This window comes from Phaethon aethereus (genome assembly GCF_964289735.1).
Source record: "Phaethon aethereus genome assembly, chromosome: 4".
Taxonomy (NCBI): domain Eukaryota; kingdom Metazoa; phylum Chordata; class Aves; order Phaethontiformes; family Phaethontidae; genus Phaethon; species Phaethon aethereus.
Window position 1 is genome coordinate 2203675 of NC_138578.1, and position 20750 is coordinate 2224424.

General features: G+C 48.0%; 1 protein-coding gene across 1 annotated transcript; it reads left to right on the forward strand.

Moving 5' to 3' along the window:
• Nucleotides 1–1728: 1728 nt before the first annotated feature.
• Nucleotides 1729–10359, forward strand: GRSF1 (G-rich RNA sequence binding factor 1; the record flags this gene model as incomplete). Its single annotated transcript, XM_081998749.1, has 9 exons — nucleotides 1729–1914; nucleotides 2306–2450; nucleotides 3361–3516; nucleotides 3879–4019; nucleotides 5486–5615; nucleotides 8230–8390; nucleotides 8530–8654; nucleotides 9920–10055; nucleotides 10275–10359. The coding sequence occupies 9 exons, from the start codon at nucleotides 1729–1731 to the stop codon at nucleotides 10334–10336; spliced, it is 1242 nt and encodes a 413-aa protein (XP_081854875.1). The 3' UTR covers nucleotides 10337–10359.
• Between the last annotated feature and the right edge of the window lie 10391 nt (nucleotides 10360–20750).

The following is a 20750-nucleotide window of genomic DNA, read 5'->3' on the forward strand; positions in this document are numbered from 1 at the left end:
TGTATATTGAAGGAAAAATGGGTGGAAGACGTATATCTGTTAAAGAGACCCTTCTTTGCACCCTGCTTAGTTCATAAGAGAGGAATGCACATAACATTCCCTGGGTCCGTAAGATTCAGGGATCTGCTTATTCAGTTAAACTTAAAGCATGAAAGCCAATCTAGATAAAGATAAGCGTTCAAGATGAATTCCTATAGTTATCTTCATATTTTGCTCCTACCGGAATTTGCTTGCTTATTTAAGAGAAGGTTTTGAAGAGAAACGTGACTTGTAGACTATGAAAAACTGGAATGTGAACCACTTGAGCACTGATGTCAACATTCCTTTGAAAATGTGTGAATACGTGATTGACCTTGAAATTTCAAAAGAGGCGAGAGTGCTATTGTCAAGAGACTGTGCTATTATCAAGGTAACACTCTGTCTTATGAACGTTTGTTACAAGAAATAGTTTATAAAAGCAAAAGCCAGCGACAACGAGATGACATAAAACAGCCTGTTAACATTTTCAAAACGGTGATAAGAAACATTCAAGGCCTCTGAGAAATTAACGGGTTGGCAGTACTACAAGCTGAAAGACTTCTGTTGAAAAAACCCGAAACCGTGTTTTGTGTAATAGCGTGCAATGGTTTGAGACGGCAACTCGCACTTGGCAATCCCAAGACTAGAACTACAGGATGCCAGACAGAAGAGGGAAATCTTCCCTGTCTTGGCCGTCACCATCTTCCCAACACCGGGGTCCACATGCCAGGACAGCCTGGCACACGCTCCTTGCGAACAACCGCTCAGATACCTGCCTAAATACCCTGGATTTGGGCCTCCACAGTCTCCCTTGGCTTCCTCCACAGTTGGGGTATTTTTTTGGCTCATCTTTTCTCTTCCTGCTCACTTCGCTTCATCCTAAAAATTATTCTTCTGGCTTCAGCATGACCTACCTTCCCCATGCGTGCACTTAAAAGTAGCCAGAGACTGCTCTTTCCCCCTCGCCCCTCTTAGATGCAGCAATAACCGCAGGACGGTTTCCCCGATCATCCGAAAGGCGTACGTTCCTCACAAACGGGTGCGGCCAGTACTGCCTTTAAGAGAGCAGACTGTCAAGCTAGGATGGGAGCGAGGGGGAGAAAATCAGCTCTCATAAAAAAAGTCTACAGGGAAGGGGTCTAAAAGCGTTGTCCTGCTCAAGCCTGACAGTAAACATTTCCTTGCAAATATACTGCGGGGTTGTTGTCCTTCCTGCTTTGTTTGATAAAATATAAAAACGTGGCGGTGATAGAAACTCTAAATGAGCGTAAGCCAGTAACGACTCGTCCTGCAAGCCCTGAGCCACGCTTCTCCCTCCAGCTCTTCCTGCTCACGAGCATTTCGTCGGCAAGCCGCTTGTCGGCGGAGAGAGCGGAGCCGGAACGCTCCCCGCTCGGCACGGCCGGACACAGGACACCCCCGCCACTCTCCTCGCTGCGGCCGTCGCTTCGCCTCCTCCCCTCACGCCTCGAGCTCTCCGAGCCGGGAAGCAGCAGCCGCGGCCTGGCCAGAGGGGTGAGTAGCGCCCGCCGGCAGGGAGGACGCCGTGCAGCGGGCACCGGCAGGCCCCCACCCTCTCCCCCCGCCCAGGGCCGCCTCAGGGCGCCCAGGCGCGGAGCGGGGCGCGCCCCGGGAAGGGGGCACCCGGCTCCGCCCGCCGCCGCCTCCTGGGAAGGGGAGGCGGAGCCCCCGAGCCCCCGCCTGCCGGCCATGGCCGCCGCCGCAGCAGCCCGCCGAGGCCTAGCCGCCCTGCTGCTCGGCCGCCGGCCACCGCTGCCGCCCTGGCTGCGCCCGCCGCCCGCCCGCCGCCTCCCCAGCGCCGCCGCCCTAGGGCCGTGGCTGGGCGCGCCGCGAGCTGTCGCTCCGCTCTGCGCTGCCGTCCGCAGCTGCAGCCAGGTAGGGGCCCGCGAGGGACGGGGGCCTAAAATGGCGGCGGCGCGTGGCCGGGGGAGACGGAGGGGACCCCGCCCGGCAGCTGCCCCGGGACGGAGCCGGGGGAGGGCGCGACCGTCGCCTGCGCCTTTGCGCGCGAGCCGACCGGCCTCCGCCGCCCTGGTACCTCGGGGCCCCGCGCACTTACCCCCGGCAGCGGGGAGGCGGCCGCGGCCTGCGCCATGCCCGCCCGCTGGCTTGCCCTTCTTGCTGCTCCCTCCTCGCCCTGCCCGCCGTACACAAGGCCCCGTTCGCAAGCACCCGCCTACAGAGCTGAACGTAGCAGGGTGCCACTGCTGAAGGGTGCGCGCTGCCCTTTCTTACTTGTTTTTTGTTTGTTTCTTGTGGGTGACAGGCTACAGATGCACCATCCCAGGAAGGACGTCTCTCAGAGCAAGAACCAGAGTCGGCCAAGGCAGAGAATGATCATGTCTTTCTCATCAGGGCGCAAGGATTCCCCTTCTCATGCACAGAGGAAGATGTGCTTACCTTTTTTGATAGTATGGGAGTTAATTTTTCTGCATAACTGTTCGGTGTGGTGTTATTGAACCCAATAGTTAACGGCTATTTAACAGGAAGAAAATTTGAAGGTCATTAGCCAGAGAAAGATGAATTTCCAGTAGTGCTGCAAAATAATGCGTAATTTACACATATAAAACAAATAATCAACTTCCAAACTGCTGGGCCATGACCAGAAGCTCATCCTTGTGGCATTTGATATTTAATTAAGCAAGTCTTTCCCTTCTTGGTCTGCATCTCCACAGTAAAGGCAATCCAATTCAAAGTGATTCCTTCAAAGACCACTGTGATTGGCTTTTTCCCCCAACTCCCTTCTTTTAAACAAACTGGAGTGGTTTTTACTTACCGGTTTAAATTTCAGTGTTGATTTCCGATCCCCATTAATAGACTTGTGCATTCCTTAGCGAGGCTGATGCCTCCGTCCTGTAATACTACGATTCATCCTTCCAGAGTAGACTACATGGTCAGATCCAAGTGGTTAAATGGTTTAATAACCTGCCAAATTATATAAAGTCGACTTGAAGTCCTAGGAGAAAGGAACATAAACTAGGCAGAGTATAGCTGTAGAGCCTGAAAGACTACAGCATTTGTTCTGGATTTCGGATGACTCAGAAACAATTAAGTTTACCGATAAAATGGGAATATATATTATCCAGTTACACAGCTGGGGAAGCTAACGGATGTCAAATGAGTTTCTCATCTGTGATAAGCACTGTGCGTTAAAGTAAGGGTTAGAAATAGGAGTTTCCTATCCTGTGTTTCAAGACAGTATTTTGCACTGCTGAGGGGGATAGCTCTGAGCAGAATATTCAGTTCTCATCTGCGATCAAAAGACCCCCATGTTAGATGCGGTTGCATATGTTTCTGTATCATGTGTTCCTTGATTTCTAGGCTGTAGAATTCGAAACGGTGAGAACGGCATACACTTCCTCTTAAACAGGGATGGGAGACGCAGGGGGGATGCCTTGATCGAGCTGGAGTCGAAAGCAGATGTCCAGAGAGCCTTGGAAAAGCACCTGAGGTATATGGGCCCACGCTACGTGAAAGGTGGGTTTGAAACGGCAGGAGTTACATTGGAAGAAAACTCACAATAAAGCCAGTAAGAACCGCTTGAATAATAAAGCGGGCTGGCACGAGGGGGGCAGCGTGGAGAGATGCAGGATGCGGAATAGAGCAGCAAATTAGCCGGCAAGGCACCATTAAGCCAGAACTTCCGAAGCTGGACAGGAGAAGCAAAGTGGCTTGTGCAGTGAAGGGGCACCATTGCCGGACCACAGAGTATGGGTGCGGGAAGAAACATTATCTAGTTTTGTGGGGTGTAAAAAAAGCAGCTTGAGAAGAATGGCTGCAGAGTGCCACCTTCCGAGCACCGCGAGGGAAAACCTGTTTTGTGCCTGTATTCCTTGCAGTTTTTGAAGTGCACGATAGTGATGTAGAGGGCTTACTACAAAGTCTGCGGGAAGAGTCACAAGCCATAAGTGATGGAGTTGTACTACTCAGAGGCCTTCCGTTCAGCTCCACTGAGGAGGATATTGCAGATTTTTTCTCAGGTAACTCAGCCTTGTCTATGCTCTTGGGTTATGAAGCATTTATGTCTTCAAGTTGATGCTTAGATAGACTGTCGTTCCTCTAAGTGAGAAAAGCAAAAGCACATGCAGCCTTTAACACCTTAAACAGCATAAAGAGTTGCTGTCCCCCTGCAACTATAAGTAACCAAATCTTTCTGAGCAACCTTTTGGCTGCAAGGTTTTCTTGTACCTTGGACTTTCTTCAGGTCTAACCTAGGATCAGTACTTGCAGCACTTTTTTGGGGCCAGGGGAAGGAAATAGAGGAACCCAGATCCTATTGCCTGCAATTGGATTGCTACCAGTGCATAATTTGGGAAAATTGAGAGAGACAAAAATGCCTGTATGATAGTTACAGTGCTAGTGAATGCAGCATGGGTATTCACAGCTGTAAAATTATGACATCAGGTATACTACTTGAAACTGTTCACAGCAGGTTGTTTTTTTTTTTTTGTTACTGGCTTGTTTGTGGTTGTGGAAGTTAACGGCACCGGTTGTCAGCTGAGCAACTATTGCACAGCGTGTGCACGCATGCTCACATCCCACACTCCGTGCTACAGCAAGGCAGGTGGTTGTGGCCTGCATTTGTTAGCAATGAAACCTTTCTAGGTTTTGCAAAATCAGTTGACATTTCCTTAGGTAAAGTTTAAATTGTAGACTAAACCAAAAGCAATTCTTCCCCTCACCTTCTTCCACTCCAGGTAGGCATGCGCACAGAGTCCTATACATAGCTGATAATAACCACCGACATGCCAAAAGCTGAGGCCACCGCCGGTAAATTTTTCCATTGATAGCCAGTAGTCCAGTATGCTGGAATGCATCTAGTAGCAGAGTTGGCATAATGAGATGACTAGGGCAGCATCGTGGAGCAAATATTTCCATTTCTTCAGGAGCTTGGGGAGACCCTTTAAGAAAGTGACAAGGCGCAAAGAGGTACGCAGAACCACTCCTGAACAAGAAAGTGTAGTAGCCCGGTCCATTGTGTACTCTGTATCACATCAGATATAGCCATTTGCTGGATTACAGACTCCCCGAGAAGGCATTATACAGCACAAAAATTGGAGTTCAGTCAATTTGACCTGGGTTTTAAAGAGATGGGAAAAATTACCATAATAGTAAGAAAAAATTTCAACAACATTTGTCCTCTGGCCCTCCTTGTGGTCTAGAAGTTGGATTGACTTGTTATTTTCATGGTTACTTGAAGCCTTGAGTCGATTCATTATTGACAATTAAGCCTTCTGCATAACTTAAAGCAAATAAATTGTCATTAAAAACCTAAATTTAAAAAAAAAGTACATAGGCCAGCATGAGCAGTTGTTTCAGAAATATTTAACTACCTGATTAGCTTGTCAAAAACCAGAAGAGTCGGGGGAAAAAAAAAAAAGTCTCTCTCAGCTATAGCACAAGTTCCTGACAAAGTAAATGTCTTCTTCTCCCCCCACTTCTATAGGTTTGAAAATAACTGACATAGCTTTCGTTTACCGGGGAGAAAGAAAAACAGGAGAAGCTTTCGTGCAGTTTGCGGCTCCTGAAATGGCAGCTAAGGCCCTGTTACGACACAGGGAATATATGGGAAGTAGGTAGGTACTTCACTGGAGTTCACAATGGTAGAAGAATATAGTACAAAGCATGCTGGGTGTCTTACAGCTTGCTTCTCATCAGGCAAAACAGCTAATCTTCATTTATTCCCTACTTCATTATTCAGGAAGCTTCTGCCTTTATTACGCTTAAACCCTAGAACTCTGACTTCAGATTCAAATATCAGTAGAAATCATATCTAAATCTCTCTCGTGGTGTCAGGCGGTTACTTTGTGGCTTCCAACATTTCTTTTTTAATAGTACTCTCTGAAATACTCTGTGTAACCTAAGTGTTACCTTCTCTGGTGATGTTTTCTTTAGAACTTTGACAGAACTGGAAAAAAGAAGATGAAGCCTTTGTAGGCTTCTGTGCGCTGCAGAGGTACCTTTGGCACTCGCAGCTTGGGGGAATTTGGGTCCTCTCAGAGAAAAGTCTCAGGTCTTTTTGAGTACTCCTGAAGGCAGTGTCATCACAACAAAAATGGGGTGATAGCATTCAGAGCCAGGAACACTAGATAGACACCACCTACCCAGTCCCAAGTGCATGGAGATCCTGGGCCTCCTAAAGACATTTGCCCCTGCCACGTTTCCACCAGGTTCCCTAGTGCTTTTCACAATTTTGGCAACCCTTGGTTGGGTTTAGCCCAGTACCAAGCAGAAGCAATGCCTCCACTTGCAAAGTCCATATTACAAAACACAGCTTACCAGTCACCTCTGGCTTGAATCCATTCCCAGCATTGACTGCTGGCCAACAGCATACAATTGCTGACCTTTCATTGACCACATCCACCTGGGCTCTACTCCTTCCTCAGGAACCCACAGTAAACCCTTTCCTTCCAGAGCACTAAGCCTTGTGCCACACACTTCTCTCATGAGAGCCTCTTGTCTCAAAGAGAAGTGTATACATCACATTACCCCAGAACCAGAGAATCATTTAGATAGGAAGAGACCTTTAAGGTCATGAAGTCCAACTGTTAACCTAACACTGTCAAGTCCACCACTAAATCATGTCTCTAAGCACCCCATCTACACATCTTATAAAAACCTCCAGAGCAAGCACTTGGGAGAAAAATCAAAGAAACTAACAGATAGCTTTCACCCAGCTGAGCTTTCTGATTTTTTTTTCTTTACTAACACACTAAGTTCTCTTTCTAAACACCAGATAACAAATAACCTCTCCAAACCTTACCACTTCTCCTGCACAACACCCACCTACCTTCTATTCTCTCATTTCCTGTTCCCACTCTCCTTTTCCTTGCATTTGTCCCCTCTGTGGCCCATATTAAAAGAAAACAGCTGCTTTGTAGGTGTGCCCAGTAATTGAATTAACTAACACAGTTCCCTACTCTCTGGTAGAGAGTAGTTAATTCTCAATCTGCCATTAGTTTTTTCTTTGTCACGATCGAACAAGACCTGATCTGACTCGCCCACGCGAGCTCATGTACCTCTCTTTCTGTGTGATGAGCTAAGAAACTGAGTGGTTTCCAAAACTGCTTCCGACATGCTCTGGTTCATTCTTCCCCGGGGCTATCAATCTTACCCAGAAATGGCCTTCAGCTGTGCACCGTATTGAGCGTGGGTTCACGGGGGCTGAGCTGTAAGCTCTGTCAGCCTGTGTGGGGGGTTACTTCCCTTACTCTGGCTGCTCTCTTCAGGAAGGGAAGCACGCCTCCTCACTTGGACATCCCTATCGTCTTCTTTTTGATGTTATTCCTTCACTGCTGTGCATATCGCCTGATTTAACGCTGCTGGTCAAATTTCTGTGAGGCCCAGTGGGTACTGTTGCCAGCTCTCTGAAAGATTAGCACAGGCAGCTCTGAACTAAGAGGTTCTGGGATGGGTAGCTAGAAACATAAGGCATTATAATTTTATACTTTTACTAAACCTGTGAAAAAGGGCTTGGGTTTTTTTTTCTTCCTGTGGTGTAAGTGGGATCTTGCTAGAGTCCCCTAATATTCCGTTACATATTGTTGTATTCTACCCACTACTTTCACACGCCCCCTGTTACGTTTTATCCCATTAATTTTTGTAGCTGTATGTAAAATCTTAAGAGATCCACTGAAGTATTTAATACGACCCTGTGCATCTTCTGTGTCTGCCTGTCTCAGTAATCTGGTTTGGGGTTGGCTGGGTTTTTTTTTCAGTTTGGGGTTTGTAGAAATTGGAAAGGGCAATGCGCAGACATGCAGTGAGGGGAGAACAGCCTCACATACAGGGCTGCCTAGAAGGATGCATACTACTGAAATAAATAGGAAATATTTTTCACAGGAAGTAAACCTGTATTTCTGCGACAAAACAGAATTTAGGCTTGGAAGCGATTGGTATTACTTTGTATGAGGCTGTAAACTAAAGATACTGTCCAGACCAGACTGGTAATCTGTCTCGCTATATATGGGTTCATCCAGGAGAGTGGCCGTCACCGCAAGTTGAGAAGGGCTTTTATAAACGTAACTGTGTAATTGAAATGAATTAATTCTTTAGAACTGTTGCTTGCCCTGCTGTGGCTCTCGCACCCAGTAAAGCTGAGCTAGAACGTCCTGAAGGTGCTTTCTCAAAACCTTGGGTTCTTTGTGGAGGTGCAAGATGTGCCCTGTGATCTTTTCCTTTGAATTCTAGATACATAGAAGTGTACGTAGGTAGAAAGCATCAAATGCAAAGGCACATGCCTTATGACAAGCAGATGGTGTCCTACCCCAAAGTGAGAGAAGAACACGAATCCGTTTCTGAAGAAAGGGGATGGAGCGACGCGGGAGGCTCCGACGCTGAAAGAGAAAATAGTGAGTCCCTCCCTGCCGTGCTTATTCTTTGAAGCCCCTTCATTTTACCCTGCTCGTCGGTCCCCGCGTGTCTGCAGTTTTCACGCGAGGGAGGTGATCATTGCAAATATTCATGATGTTTTTTCCCTCCATTCCACAGAATTGCGCAGAGAAGGAAAGGAAAGCTCTGGGCACGTTTTGGAATCTGGGGGCGTCTCATCACCACTGCACTTCGTCCACGTGAGAGGTTTTCCTACCCAAGCTAGTGCCCAAGACATAATAAATGTGAGTAGTGGTAAAACTATGAATTAAATTCGGTTCTCATTACCAATGCAAACTCTTGATTAACTGCTACAGATGAAGTGGCTTCACATTTTTAATTTATTTGTGTTAGTCTTCACCGCTGCGTGGCTTCAAGTGGAATGCGTTTGGAAACTTGAGCCTGCTGAGGGTGACAGGCTCCCCACGGTAGCTGTGGCTTCGTGGGCACAACAGTGCTGTGCTCGCCTCCATAAATAGGAATGGATTAAAGCTTGCTGAGCTGTCTCGGTATCCGTCATTTGGACTGGAGTAGCCATTGCCAATCTTTGCTAGATTTCCCAGTAGCCAACTGCGTTGTCCCACAAGTGGGATCGTATACCCAGTGTGTAACACTCCAAGACGCGCACAGAGTGGAGGTATTTTATTTATCGCGTATTTGCGCAGGTGTGCGTGCTAGGTGGTACTCCACAAAGCTAGCACACCACACAAAGGAATCGCCACGTATCTATCCCGTTACACAATTAGCAAAAACAATAGAGAGCCTCCCAAATTTACATTCATTGTCTAGCAGTTACTGCATTGATTATTATTGGGTACACATATTTAAATTATTGCACACACTCCTAGAAATAGGGAGGGTGATTTGCATAGTCCCTCAATTGAGTCAGTGGTCATAATCTCCCCCTGCCACCTTGACCTTTGCCCCAGTTACTGTGAACTCTGCTGATCTCATGACAGTTACATTGCTGAAGAGTAAAACAACAACTCAGTCTTCATGGTTTACTGCTTAAGTACAGCTGCTTCTTCATCTCCTTGACCACTAAATCCAGGTTCATGAATCTTTTTTAATTGTCTTCTCTCCTACTAACCTGCCCCCCCAGAATCCTTCATTTGTGTCTGACGTCAACTATACAAAAAAATTAATTTCAGAATCTTTTTAGTATCACTTTTACTTCATTGTAATAGCATAGAGCGTGACAGAGTGCAGGTACCTTAGTGACTTAGATGCGTACGGAACACGTGCGCTGCCTGAAGATTTCTGTTCCTGTCAGGAATTACTCTGCCAGGAGCTTACCGAGGGTGGGAGGCTGCGCACCGGGGGACAGGGGACTTGGGTGTGCCTCAGCTTCACCCCGACCGAGAAGGGGGGCCTTTTGCTGCTGAAGAGCTCAGACTCCTCTGTAGGTGGACAGGCTTTGTGCGTACAAAGATCAAGTTTCTTGGTAATAGGGTGCTTTACTGTTCTGTTTCTTTCTCACCGAACTCTCTTTTGTTTTTCTCCTTTTCAGTTTTTTGCTCCGCTGAAGCCGACACGGATCATGGTAGAATACAACTCCCATGGAGATGCCACAGGAGAAGCGGACGTGCATTTCGGGAGCCATGAGGATGCGGTCGCTGCAATGGCTAAGGAGGGCTCACAGCTGCGTAAGTAAGGAGGAAGCGGTCCCTGAGACTCAGCTCCTCAGGTAGTTTGGCACGGCTTGTCAAGCTACTGTTAACAGCCTAGGCAAAAGGATCATCTTTAATGTAGATCTCCAAATTGCCCTATAATGTGACACTGGCTTGGGGCGGGGGGGAGGGGGAAGGAAAATGTAACAGGTACAAGTCACTGAACACAAACTGGCTCTCTCAAATTGTTCCCAGGGTGCAGTGCCATTGAATTATTCCTGAATGAACACCCAAAGGCAAAAGAAAACTGCCAGTGACAGTGGCACGGCCACAGATTTGGTAAGTGCATCCTCCTTCTCTGTTGTTCCTGTTCCATTTTTAGCACCGTGTACCTCAAGCTTAGTCCTCCTCATACTTCGGATTTCAAACAGCTTAAAGAGTAAAATTTGGAGTGGCTGAAGGGGATATCACAGCTAATCTGTCAGGCATCAGGCCCTGGACCCTCTGGCCTGCAAATCCAGATTGCACAGGATAAAAGTCCTGTGCCGAAGGGGCAGCAGCTCCTTTCTGGGGCTGCAGCAGTAGAGGTTGCTGTCCTGCCCCGACACTGCGCAGCTACGCAGCAGCTTGCCCTTCCGCAGCCGAGTGTGCCACAGAGCTTTTTTTGTTTCCCTCCTCCTTTGAACACTCTGCTGGTGTGATTGATTAAAGGTTCCGACGGGGTGGTATTCCTTGGCATGGCAGAGGAAGCGTGGCTAAATACTTACCACGGATATAGGTTAATTAGGGGCAGGGAAACGTCGCTTACAAGTACAGGCAGCAGAGTTTGACACAGCAACATTCTTCAGGTTCTTTTAATCCCTCCACTCTCTCGAAAGCAGGCCACTAGTCTAGCTGCGTGTGGTAGCCAGCCTCTTCCGTGCAAACAGATTCTTGCTGCTGAAACCTTGTCAGGTCACACTACTTACTGAAAACACAGGACAGCCCTGCCCGCTGCAGAAAGGTTTCCTAGGTCTACAACTGCGCGGCTGAATGTTTGCACCAGGGAAGATGTTTCCTGTGACCTTTATGGAAGGCCCTGGCCAACTTGTGATGCTTCCATCAACTCCCTTCTGAAAGCAGGGGGTGATGGCTGCCGCTCCCCAACGTCCTGGCCCCACAGCTACGGCAGGGAGGGCAGCCAGCACCCCCCCAGCCCCCTTCGGCCCTGTAGCTCTGTATTTCTTACCTAGGCCAGGGATAAGCTCTTGGGGCAGATTCAAGACCTTCACCTAAGCTGCGACCTACATCCCACGCAGCCTCTCTGCGCCCTGGCACAGGAACACCCGGCCCAGTTTCTGGCCCCAGCAGAATGAAACGCCCCCCACCCTGTGTGTGCGTGTACTGCAGCCCCACGTGCACACCTCACCTGTTGTAGCGGTTTGTGTCACCTTACCTTTTTGGGTGAGATCTTTTAGTATTGCCAAATTCTACTATTCTGTTATGGGAGACAAGAATTCACAATGAAATGCAGCGGTGCATTTGAAAAAATGAAAGCAACAAGCTGCAGGTGGTGATTTTTCTTTTCCCTCTTCCTTTCTTTTCAGGCCAAAGCAAACACATTCCCCGAGTACAAGCGTAAAGATTGAGTATGAGTGTCGCCGCTCAGTAAGAAGGATAAACTGTATAAAATTGAGTTTAGTGTTGTGTAATAGCATGTAATAAACGGTGTTGACATACTCTGGAAAAATTGTCTGTGCAAAACCAGAAGCAGCTGTACTGCAGGAATGGCAAATGCTGCAGGATGGAGCAGTTCTAGTTTCCAGCCGTGTAATGGTGTACAAAGCATGAATAAAACACCAGTATTTGCAATTAACAAAACCAGAGCCATTTAAGATCCTCGTACGCGAGCCAGCAGGCGCACCATGTAGTATTATAGCCAACAGCTCATGCCTCCTACCATGCCTCCCTCAATCTGCGTAAGCATCCGTCACCTGTTCTGAAATGCTTTCATACGCGTAGCCAAAGCAGAGTGGAACGGAAAGACCACTCCGGACGTGGAATACAGGCGATCAAGTTTTTATTACTGTGTGGAACAAAACATCAGAAAAAGCACCTTCCGCTCCCCCCAAACCAAACATCCAGGTGTCAACCCACACTAGCATTACAAGCAGTACCTGAGCAAATGCGCCTTGAACATCACAGAGTCTGACATCCAGTTCTTGCAGGCAGAGACGTTGACAGGAGCCTGAGACACCAGGAAAGAGGCAAGAGCGGACACAGGCAGCTGTCACTAGCTCCCTCTGACGTTTCTAAAAGCCAGTTTCCATTACAGCCCCCAGAGCTGTATTCTGAAGGGTTGGTAGCTGCCTCCCTGCTCCTTCACAATGATCTCTGTCACCTCAGAGGACGTGCTCAGGAGCCGTCCTGCTTTCCATGCGAACAACAGTCACAGCCTTCGCTTCCAACGAGCAGCCGCTCCTGCCGAGACAGTCGAAAGCTGGGCACAGGTCACAAATCGTCTGTCACTTCGGAGCTCCAAAAGCTGGACATACCAGCACAAGCGTAATTTACAGTAAGGGCGCGGTTTCCAGTTTAATCCTATACCACGGAAATTCCCCGTGGGAACCCCACTCTAGGTTTGTATGCAGGAATTTGAAATCTCGTAGATGTGTACAGCGTGTGCACAAAACTATTAACACTGAAGTCAGGGTTTTCTCCATTCATGTGTGGTGTTTCACCCCTGCCAGGTGGTGTGCCCACACTTGAGTTCTAGGCTTTTTGTATTTCAACACTGTCTACAACTACTAATCTACTTTAAGGGACAGCAGCAAGGAAACGTGCCTGGTAACTACCATGAGGGAAAAAGAAAGCGCAGAAAAAGAAAAACTATTTGAAGTTGCCCCCCCGTGAAGTGCTCTGGCTCTGAAGGCCCTTCAGAGGAGCTGGAAAACTTGGGTGGCTGAACACACCGAGAGAACTAGAAAAGAGTAATTCCTGGTACAAACTAGCACCAACCACATATATAACCTCATCTCTGACACGCTTTTTAATGTGGTTCCAGCCAGTCTAATCAAATAGATAAATCCCCTCTGAGAAATTAAACCACTAAGCCCTAAGAAAATTTGTACAAATCAAAAAACATTTGTCACATATAAATACATCCGTTTTCTACGGACTACAAAACATTCTGTGGTCTTAAAGACTGCAGTAGGCTTCCGGTATAAAACACACCAAACGCGACTACAACAGGCTACGTGCTTCATGAGGAAGCCACCACCGCTTTTTGGATTATTGTAGAATTCCTTGAGTTAAGAGCAACAAAGAATGACGTAGCATGCCCTGTGAAACCTTCTTAAACCGTGTGTCGTTAGAATTTCTAGTAGGTGAAAAGCATTCCCATTTCTTCTCGCCTTCATTTTCATCTAACCAACGAAAAGACAAAATGCCAGGTTTATTGCGACAACTTTTTCATGTGCAGAAGGGGGAGAGGTGGATCAACGTGGCCCTAAACCTTCTTTGTCCTGATGAGGATTTGGGATCTAAATACTTGGGAATCCAGTTCCTCCAGTTACCACACCAAGACAAGAAGTACAGTCACACGCATGGCTTTGGCTACCATTGTGTAGTCGCCAAGTCATGGTGAGGGTCTGCGAGAGGAAGGTCAGCGATGCCTTAAGGCATTGCCCTGCCAGACGGGTGCAGGTCGTCAGTTCTTGTATTGTGCACACCTCAAAACCACCTACACCCCCCAGCCCCTAGAACACAGGGCAAGAACTTTCACAGCTTTGATTTTTCGATACCGCTTTGCATAGCAAGCCCATGGCTGAAGGGCTGAGTCGAAGAAATGAAGCTAGAAAGTCTTTATTTGGGTCTCACCTGGCCTCCGTACACCCGGCACTGATGGAGCACAGTCGAGCCAGAGTGTCGGAGGCAACCAGGAAAGGGGAAATGGTATTTCAAGTGCAGCCAGACATGAGGATTAAAAAATGAGTGAGCCTTTGCCGAACAGCAGCATGCTCTCACACCACACGCTTAAGGACAAGACCCTTCCCAGCTTGCACACCCAGACACACATGCACACACACAGAGGTCTTGTTTTGGGTGGGGACTCTGTTGTCGCTGCATCCAAGGCTGCCCGGGCAGACCTTGGGACTACTTCACATGACAAGCTCAGGTCTGAGAGCAGGCAGACGTTTGCACAGGAGAAGGCTCAGACTGTCATTTTAGTCACAAAGAGACCATACACACCACGGAGCTGCTTCCGCTCTGAGCTCCAAAGAACACAGGCGAGTGTCTTCTCTTCACGCTCCCCCCCCGAACAACTCCAGAAAACATCATCGGCCACAACCATTTTTTGGCCACCTCTCTCGGCAGCCCGTGCCCTACAAGGGACTGGTCGAATACTGCTGGATGAGCTGCTTGTGACAGGGATTGCAGACACGCTCGGGGTTAATACTAGACGGGAGGGGCAGCTCGTTCACTGAACAGGCTTCACAGAAGATGCCACCGCAGTTCTTGCAGATGTTCTAGAACGCAGGAAAAGGACAGAGAAATTAAGGAGATGCTGAAGACACAAGCAACACAAAGCACCATTTCCTCTCATTAACACTCAGTCACAACCCAAATCCTGCTGGGCAAGAAAAAGCTGCTCCAAAACTCCACTCCTGTCCCCCCCTGAAGCCCCAAGGTTTGCTCCCATGCTCAGGACCAGTTTATAGCAAAGCTCCTTGGGTCAAATGAGAGTAGGTGAAGGCTTGTAGTAAAGCAGGTAGGAGTTGCCAATAATGAACCACTCAAGTTTTAATTGACTCAGTCTAGCAGAGCCTTTTGCCACTTAAGGTGCACGTCTATTTTGTAGCCATGGAAATACACTGGAACAAGTAGCCTTGCCCAAGATGAGGATTTAAATGTGCACATGCATTTGGAAATATATCAGTCGGATATAAAGCTGTGGCATTTGCTCTGGACTTGCACGTCTTCTCAAGATAAACGTAGGGGAATGGGCAAGACTGGAAATGCTACAGAGCGTTCCCACATGTGCAACAGGAGACTTTGTGGGGTGACGGAGGGGGCAGTCGGGGGGCCGTTCCAAGCATCGTGGTAGCGCAGTGCTGGGGAGAAGGCTGGCTTCCAACCCCGTCGAGGAACGCCATCTTGGCAGCGCCGTGGAGCAGGCTGTGTGCTCTGGCAAAACCACTAATCACCGGACCTGTCTCTGTGCCAGGCAGAACTGCAAACCCAGCTGCAGCTGGGAGCCTCTGCCCGCAAGAGCGGCGACACCTCACTGGCCACTTGGCCAGCCACGGCCTCTCCACACGAGCCCGAAAGCTTCCTGGTCAGGTAACCTTGCTGTGCTCCTCAGTCCCGTCCCTCCCCCCTATTTCCCACAGCCTATTTGGAACTGAGGTCCTGGTTCACCTTTACCCAGGTGCGGAGGCCAGAGCCCTGCACGCCGTGTGCCGGGGATGCCTGAACCGACCCCTCCCCGCTCCCGTCTGCCCACGGCTCCGCGACAGCCTCTTGGTTCAGGTTTCGGCTGATCAACGCGGGGAAACCACAACCCAGCGCCGCCTCCCAGCTCCCCCCTAAAGCACTTGCACCAGTGTGGCCGGGACACCTGCTGCCCTGACACCAGTTTTGTCAGCACCTTAACTTGCCTTCTTGCAAACTGCTCCTCAGCATCACTGCAGGAAGGTTATCAGCATTCCCACTGAACGCCCTTTCAGTAACTCTCCTGTAATCCCTCTAGATTCAGACTGTAAAGCAGTGAGGAAAGCAAGAGGGGCTTAGCCACAAAAAAGAATAAAAAAAGAGAAAAAGGCATGGTGGCTTAAGTGGAGAAATAACAAGTGTTAACACCTCCTATTCTCACTTCCAATTGATCCCAGAAAAAAGCCACTTGGCTAAAAAGGGAAGGAGCTGCTAAGGGGAGGGAAAAGCAAACCGCTGAACACAGAGTGGGGAACGCTCAAGCAGCCCCTGTTTACTTTAAGGGCAAAGAGAACTTCAGAAACAGGCTCATTTCTTTGTCCCAAGTCACCAGTAGGAAATCTTTGCTATTCCAAGGAAACACACAGTCACCAGATGACGGAGGTGACAAAGCGAGTGCGTGGAGTTACCTTTTTTTTGCTTCGGCTGCTTTCTTCCTGGCAGAGGTGGCAGATCTCGGCGTTCCCAGGTCCTGACAGCTGTTCCTAAACCCCAAGTGAAAACCCAGACGTTCTGCTTTACACGCTTCTTTACACGGCACCTGTATAGGAACTCTGCGACTGATGCGCGTATTACAACGGGGAGGAAGATGGCCCGTGCCTGTGTTTTTAACCCCTCCCTACTCACAGCGCCCCGTGCAGCCACACAGGACCACCGTGCACTTGCGGGATGACCTACAGTCGTGCTGGCCACACCACAGGGCAGGCAGGGAAGCACGGCACGGCTGCCTGAGCCAAGGACCACGCGGCTCGGCTTTCAGGCTGCGGTCAAGGCTGCCGGCCGAGCAACAAGGCGGGAACTAAACATGTTTTTCACCATGAAAAAGAGCTGACAGATGCCAAAATTCCCAGTGGACAGGACACGATGTGAGTGTTACGGCATCCCATTGGCAGTTAGGGGTCTAGCTGTGCTTTGCCAGGCACCCAGGGGAGAAAGAATGGATTCTGGTCCATTTGACGTACATGAAAAAAACAAACCAACGGACCAACACATCCCTTCCCTGTAGCCTGCAGAGCAACTGGCAAAACCCTAGCCCAGACCAAGGAGGTTAAACACCGTCATTTTCACAAAGACAAAATTAAATTATGTTTTCATTGTTCTTTTTAGACATACCAACAGGAAAAGGCATGGGGCAAAGGAATAATAAAAGGGGTTAATATTAGTTTAAAAAACAACACGGTTGTGCTGAGGAGGCAAAATGAACTCACGCAGGCGCAGCACTGCCAACTAAAAGCCTTTCTAATGAGATACGCAGCGCTTTTTCCACCAGGGAACGACTGCTGCTAGGGACCTCGCCCTTCAGTATTTCAACGCAAGAAAAAGAATCACCAACCTGCTCTTCCTGTGTGCCGCTCGGTAACCTACAAGAGAAGAACGAACACTGTCACTTGGAGCTGGCGCTTCAGTCACCGCACCATTTAAGAGAAACATCTGGACTATCAGAGAAATCTCTCATTCTGTTTTTAAAATCCTACTCGTACAGATTGTCGCGTTTGTTTCTTCAAAAGGACGCCGCCGCGTCTGCTCGCCCGAGAGGTGAGGTGTTCAGAAGCTTTGTCACACAGCGAAGCAAAGAGGCACTATGTGACCGGTGCCGTTTAGACGTTACAGCACTCCTGGCTAAATGGGAAGAGCAGGAAGAAAATCTTGTAAAATGCCTTCAGAAGAGCAGAGAAAGGGAGCATGAACATAGCAAAGACTCTTTAGATGGTACAAAGGCAGTTTAAGACTAGCTTTAAACTTACTGCTACAAAATGTTTGACCCCTTACAACTTCTGTGAACAGGCGGTGATAATGCATTTTGAGGCCTTCCAGATAAATCAGCAGCCTGACGCTCACAGCTGCTTAAACACTCAAGGTTAAACGGGGGTAAAAAGCACCCAAAGCCTGAAGGTTTTTAATATCTGGTAAAGAAGATTTCAACTGGGCTTACGCTATTTTTAAGACAATACTTTTCTGATTAACTTTACATTGGCATTCGGCGTGCTGTCAGAGCACTGCCTTTTTTCACTGGCATTCAGAGTACTTCAAACAGGCTGTTAACTGTCTCCTAGCAAAGTCCTCATTACAGAGCTGTTCCCTGAGGCTTTTAAAACATCTCTTCACCCTGAAAACCAAATCTGAAACTTGGCTTTCAAATACTGAAGAAATCCTACAACAAGAATCCTGCTCCGTAATATTCAGCTTAGAAACGTGAACTTCATTTTTACACAACCATCTCCTTGAAATATTATTTCAAGTTCTCTTTCTCCAACAGCTTCTATTCTTGTCCAGAAGCCACGGTTTATTAGCTCCAAATGCCACTGATCCACCAACCCTCACCAACAAAGATACCTTCTTTGGACACGAGTACCAAGGGTCCAGGTCCCTGCAGCATTTGGCTAACGAAGGCTGAGTAAGAAGAATTAGTCAACAGCAGATTTATATAGAAACTAAATCAAAGGTAAATGGGAGAGAGAGAGAGTTTTTCAGATCCAGGAATGCTAATGGCAAGCAGCAGAACCTCCTTCTTCCCTTTGAGAGCTATGAACAAGCAGCAAAGAGACGTCAACAAAGAGCACGAGGCTGACAATCTTTCTTAGAGAGGGAAGATGCAACATTCCCAACTTCTCATAAGCAAAGAGATTAGAGAAGGGGAAGAAGGATTTAGAAAAGGAGAAGGCAAAAATGAGATTTCTTTTCCTCCCTACTTGTGCGGCAGGACACTGTTCTCCTCTCTCGGTGGCTGTTTCAGTTTAGCGTTTTCTTCCTGGCTTTTGAGCTTCCCATCCTGCCAAAAGGAAACATTTACCCGTCAGTTGACCTACACGAAGGCTCAGGTTTGATCCCTGCCACGCTGCAAAGGGAGACTTTACATCGCTGTTTTGGGAATGCTGATCTGCCCCTCCGTGGCGCAGAGGTGCGTTTGGACACGTGAAAGCACACAAACGCCAGTCCACCCTAGGAGCGGCTCTACGCGCTTTCCTTCTGCCGTGCACAAAAAACTGGTGTCACATTTTAGAGATGGACTCTTAAACAGGTCCAACGATCTCCTTTTACTAGGAGGTACAAGAAACTTCACAGTCAACCATTTGTTTTTTTAACAGCAGAGGTTGAAAAGACGGACGTGCTGAAGAGGCTTTTTAAAGGCTGATCAGCGAGACAAATCCTCTCAGGCAGGAAAGGAAAGAAATGCTCCCCTCCTCCCCAGCTAAAACCTGTGTCACAGCCCGAGCCATATACGTATGTAACGGCACACTGAAACACGGCGGCCAAAATCCAGCCTCCCGCCTGCACGGTAAGTGCTGGCAGTCACCCACGCACGCATTGCTCTGAAGTTGTGCCTACGAGCTCAGGCGAGCTCTTAAATTTCTGCAAATGCAGACTTCCACTGGATCACCACCGACCAGTGTTGTGGCAACGGAGAAGTCCAATCTGAAATCGCTTTTTCGCACGTTGGCCCGTTGGTTCCTGGTGGGAGCACCCCGCTCGTGCCACAGCGCTCGCCTACTGAGTAAAGGACAATAACCCCACACGGGAACCTGCTCTCAAAGCCAGGGACAGGCTGTCAGCTAAGCAGCAAAGCAGAAGCAGCTAGTTTGCCTTGCAGAGAGCTACGCAACCTTTGCTTTAGAAGATCAGACTTGCCCAGTTTTGGGTTTGGGGCTTCCTCGTTTTCATTTTTACTGGCCAGCTGCACTGCACTTAATTCCCGATTCCTTCTGCTGAATTATAGCTGTTCTGCTACAGCAAACGTGGCTTTTGGATAAACGGCTCACGATGCGGAAATAACTTCACTGAAATTATGTGTAATATTGGTTTAAAAGAGAAAAAACTGAATGGTTCTTGCAGCCCGGGGGAGTCCAGCGAAGGCAACTCTCAAGCGCAGCAGCACACATGAGAACTGTGGGAACAACCTCTATTACTTCACAGTTCTCACAGTTAGAAGTTTTGTTCTCCAAAACAACTGTTGTACTGCCAATTCCCAGCAAAAAAGCCTGTTTTGTTTTACAGAAAAACCTGCAGAGCAGATTTTCACTTTCAAAGGCAAATTTACTGCTAAAAAGGGAGTTCCACTTGGGGACTAGGAGTTGTACTCTCGAAACGAACGCTGCGCATTGCTTTAAAAAACCCCACGTAATTCACTAATTCGCGGCACTACAAGAGCACTGAAAGGGATTTGTCATGCCCTCGAGATAGTTTTGTCTTCCGAGTTTTACTATTTACCGCTTTCAGAAGATTTTCCCTTATTAATATGCAAAAAATAAAAACGGGCGAGCTTGCTTTTCTTAAGAGGTAACGTGCACGGCACCTCGCCTGCTGTATTTTTACCACCTGCGCTTAGTTTTATTACACCAGTGAAGGAAAACCACAACCACTGTCAAGATTGTGCCAGGTACCCAGCTTGGAAGAGGAAACCAGCGTTCTGCAATGAAGCGTAACGCTGGCAATATCTCTGCGAGGCTCACCTTCATAAGCCGCCTATTTAGTGTGTGTGAAAAATGTTTCGAAGCTCACTTGCTTGTGGCACGTTAACAGTACCTGTTTGTTGACTAATAAAGCTCAGGAAAAGCAAACGAGCAAAATGAAACCATACTCCAAACAACAAGCCCAGAAGACTAGAAGTCGTATTACCTGTCTCAGCCAGTTCTTTGCACCTTTTTTGTTTTCTTGGCTGTGTTGGTGACCGTACGACCATCTGTCTCTTTCCCGCTTCAGTTCTAGTTCAAGGTGGCTCCTAGAATATCGAGGTGGAATTGTGAGTAAAGGCTATGGTTTTGTAATACTCGACATCGAGAGCTAATGAACTATTTAACCCTCTTTTTACACTAAAGCAGCCGAACCCCAACTCAAGAGCAGAAAACTGCCTCTTTGTATAAAAAGTTGTCTCACACTGTGCTAAGCCATAATACGTCAGGATGGAAAATTTAAAAGTTCTCAATCTAATTCCAGCACAATTTCCCAGAAAACAAACCTGTTGACTAGATCTGCAAATCCTTAAAAAATACTTGGTTGTCCATCTGTTACAGAACTGTTGATCAGTGCCCTGTTCAAGAAAAC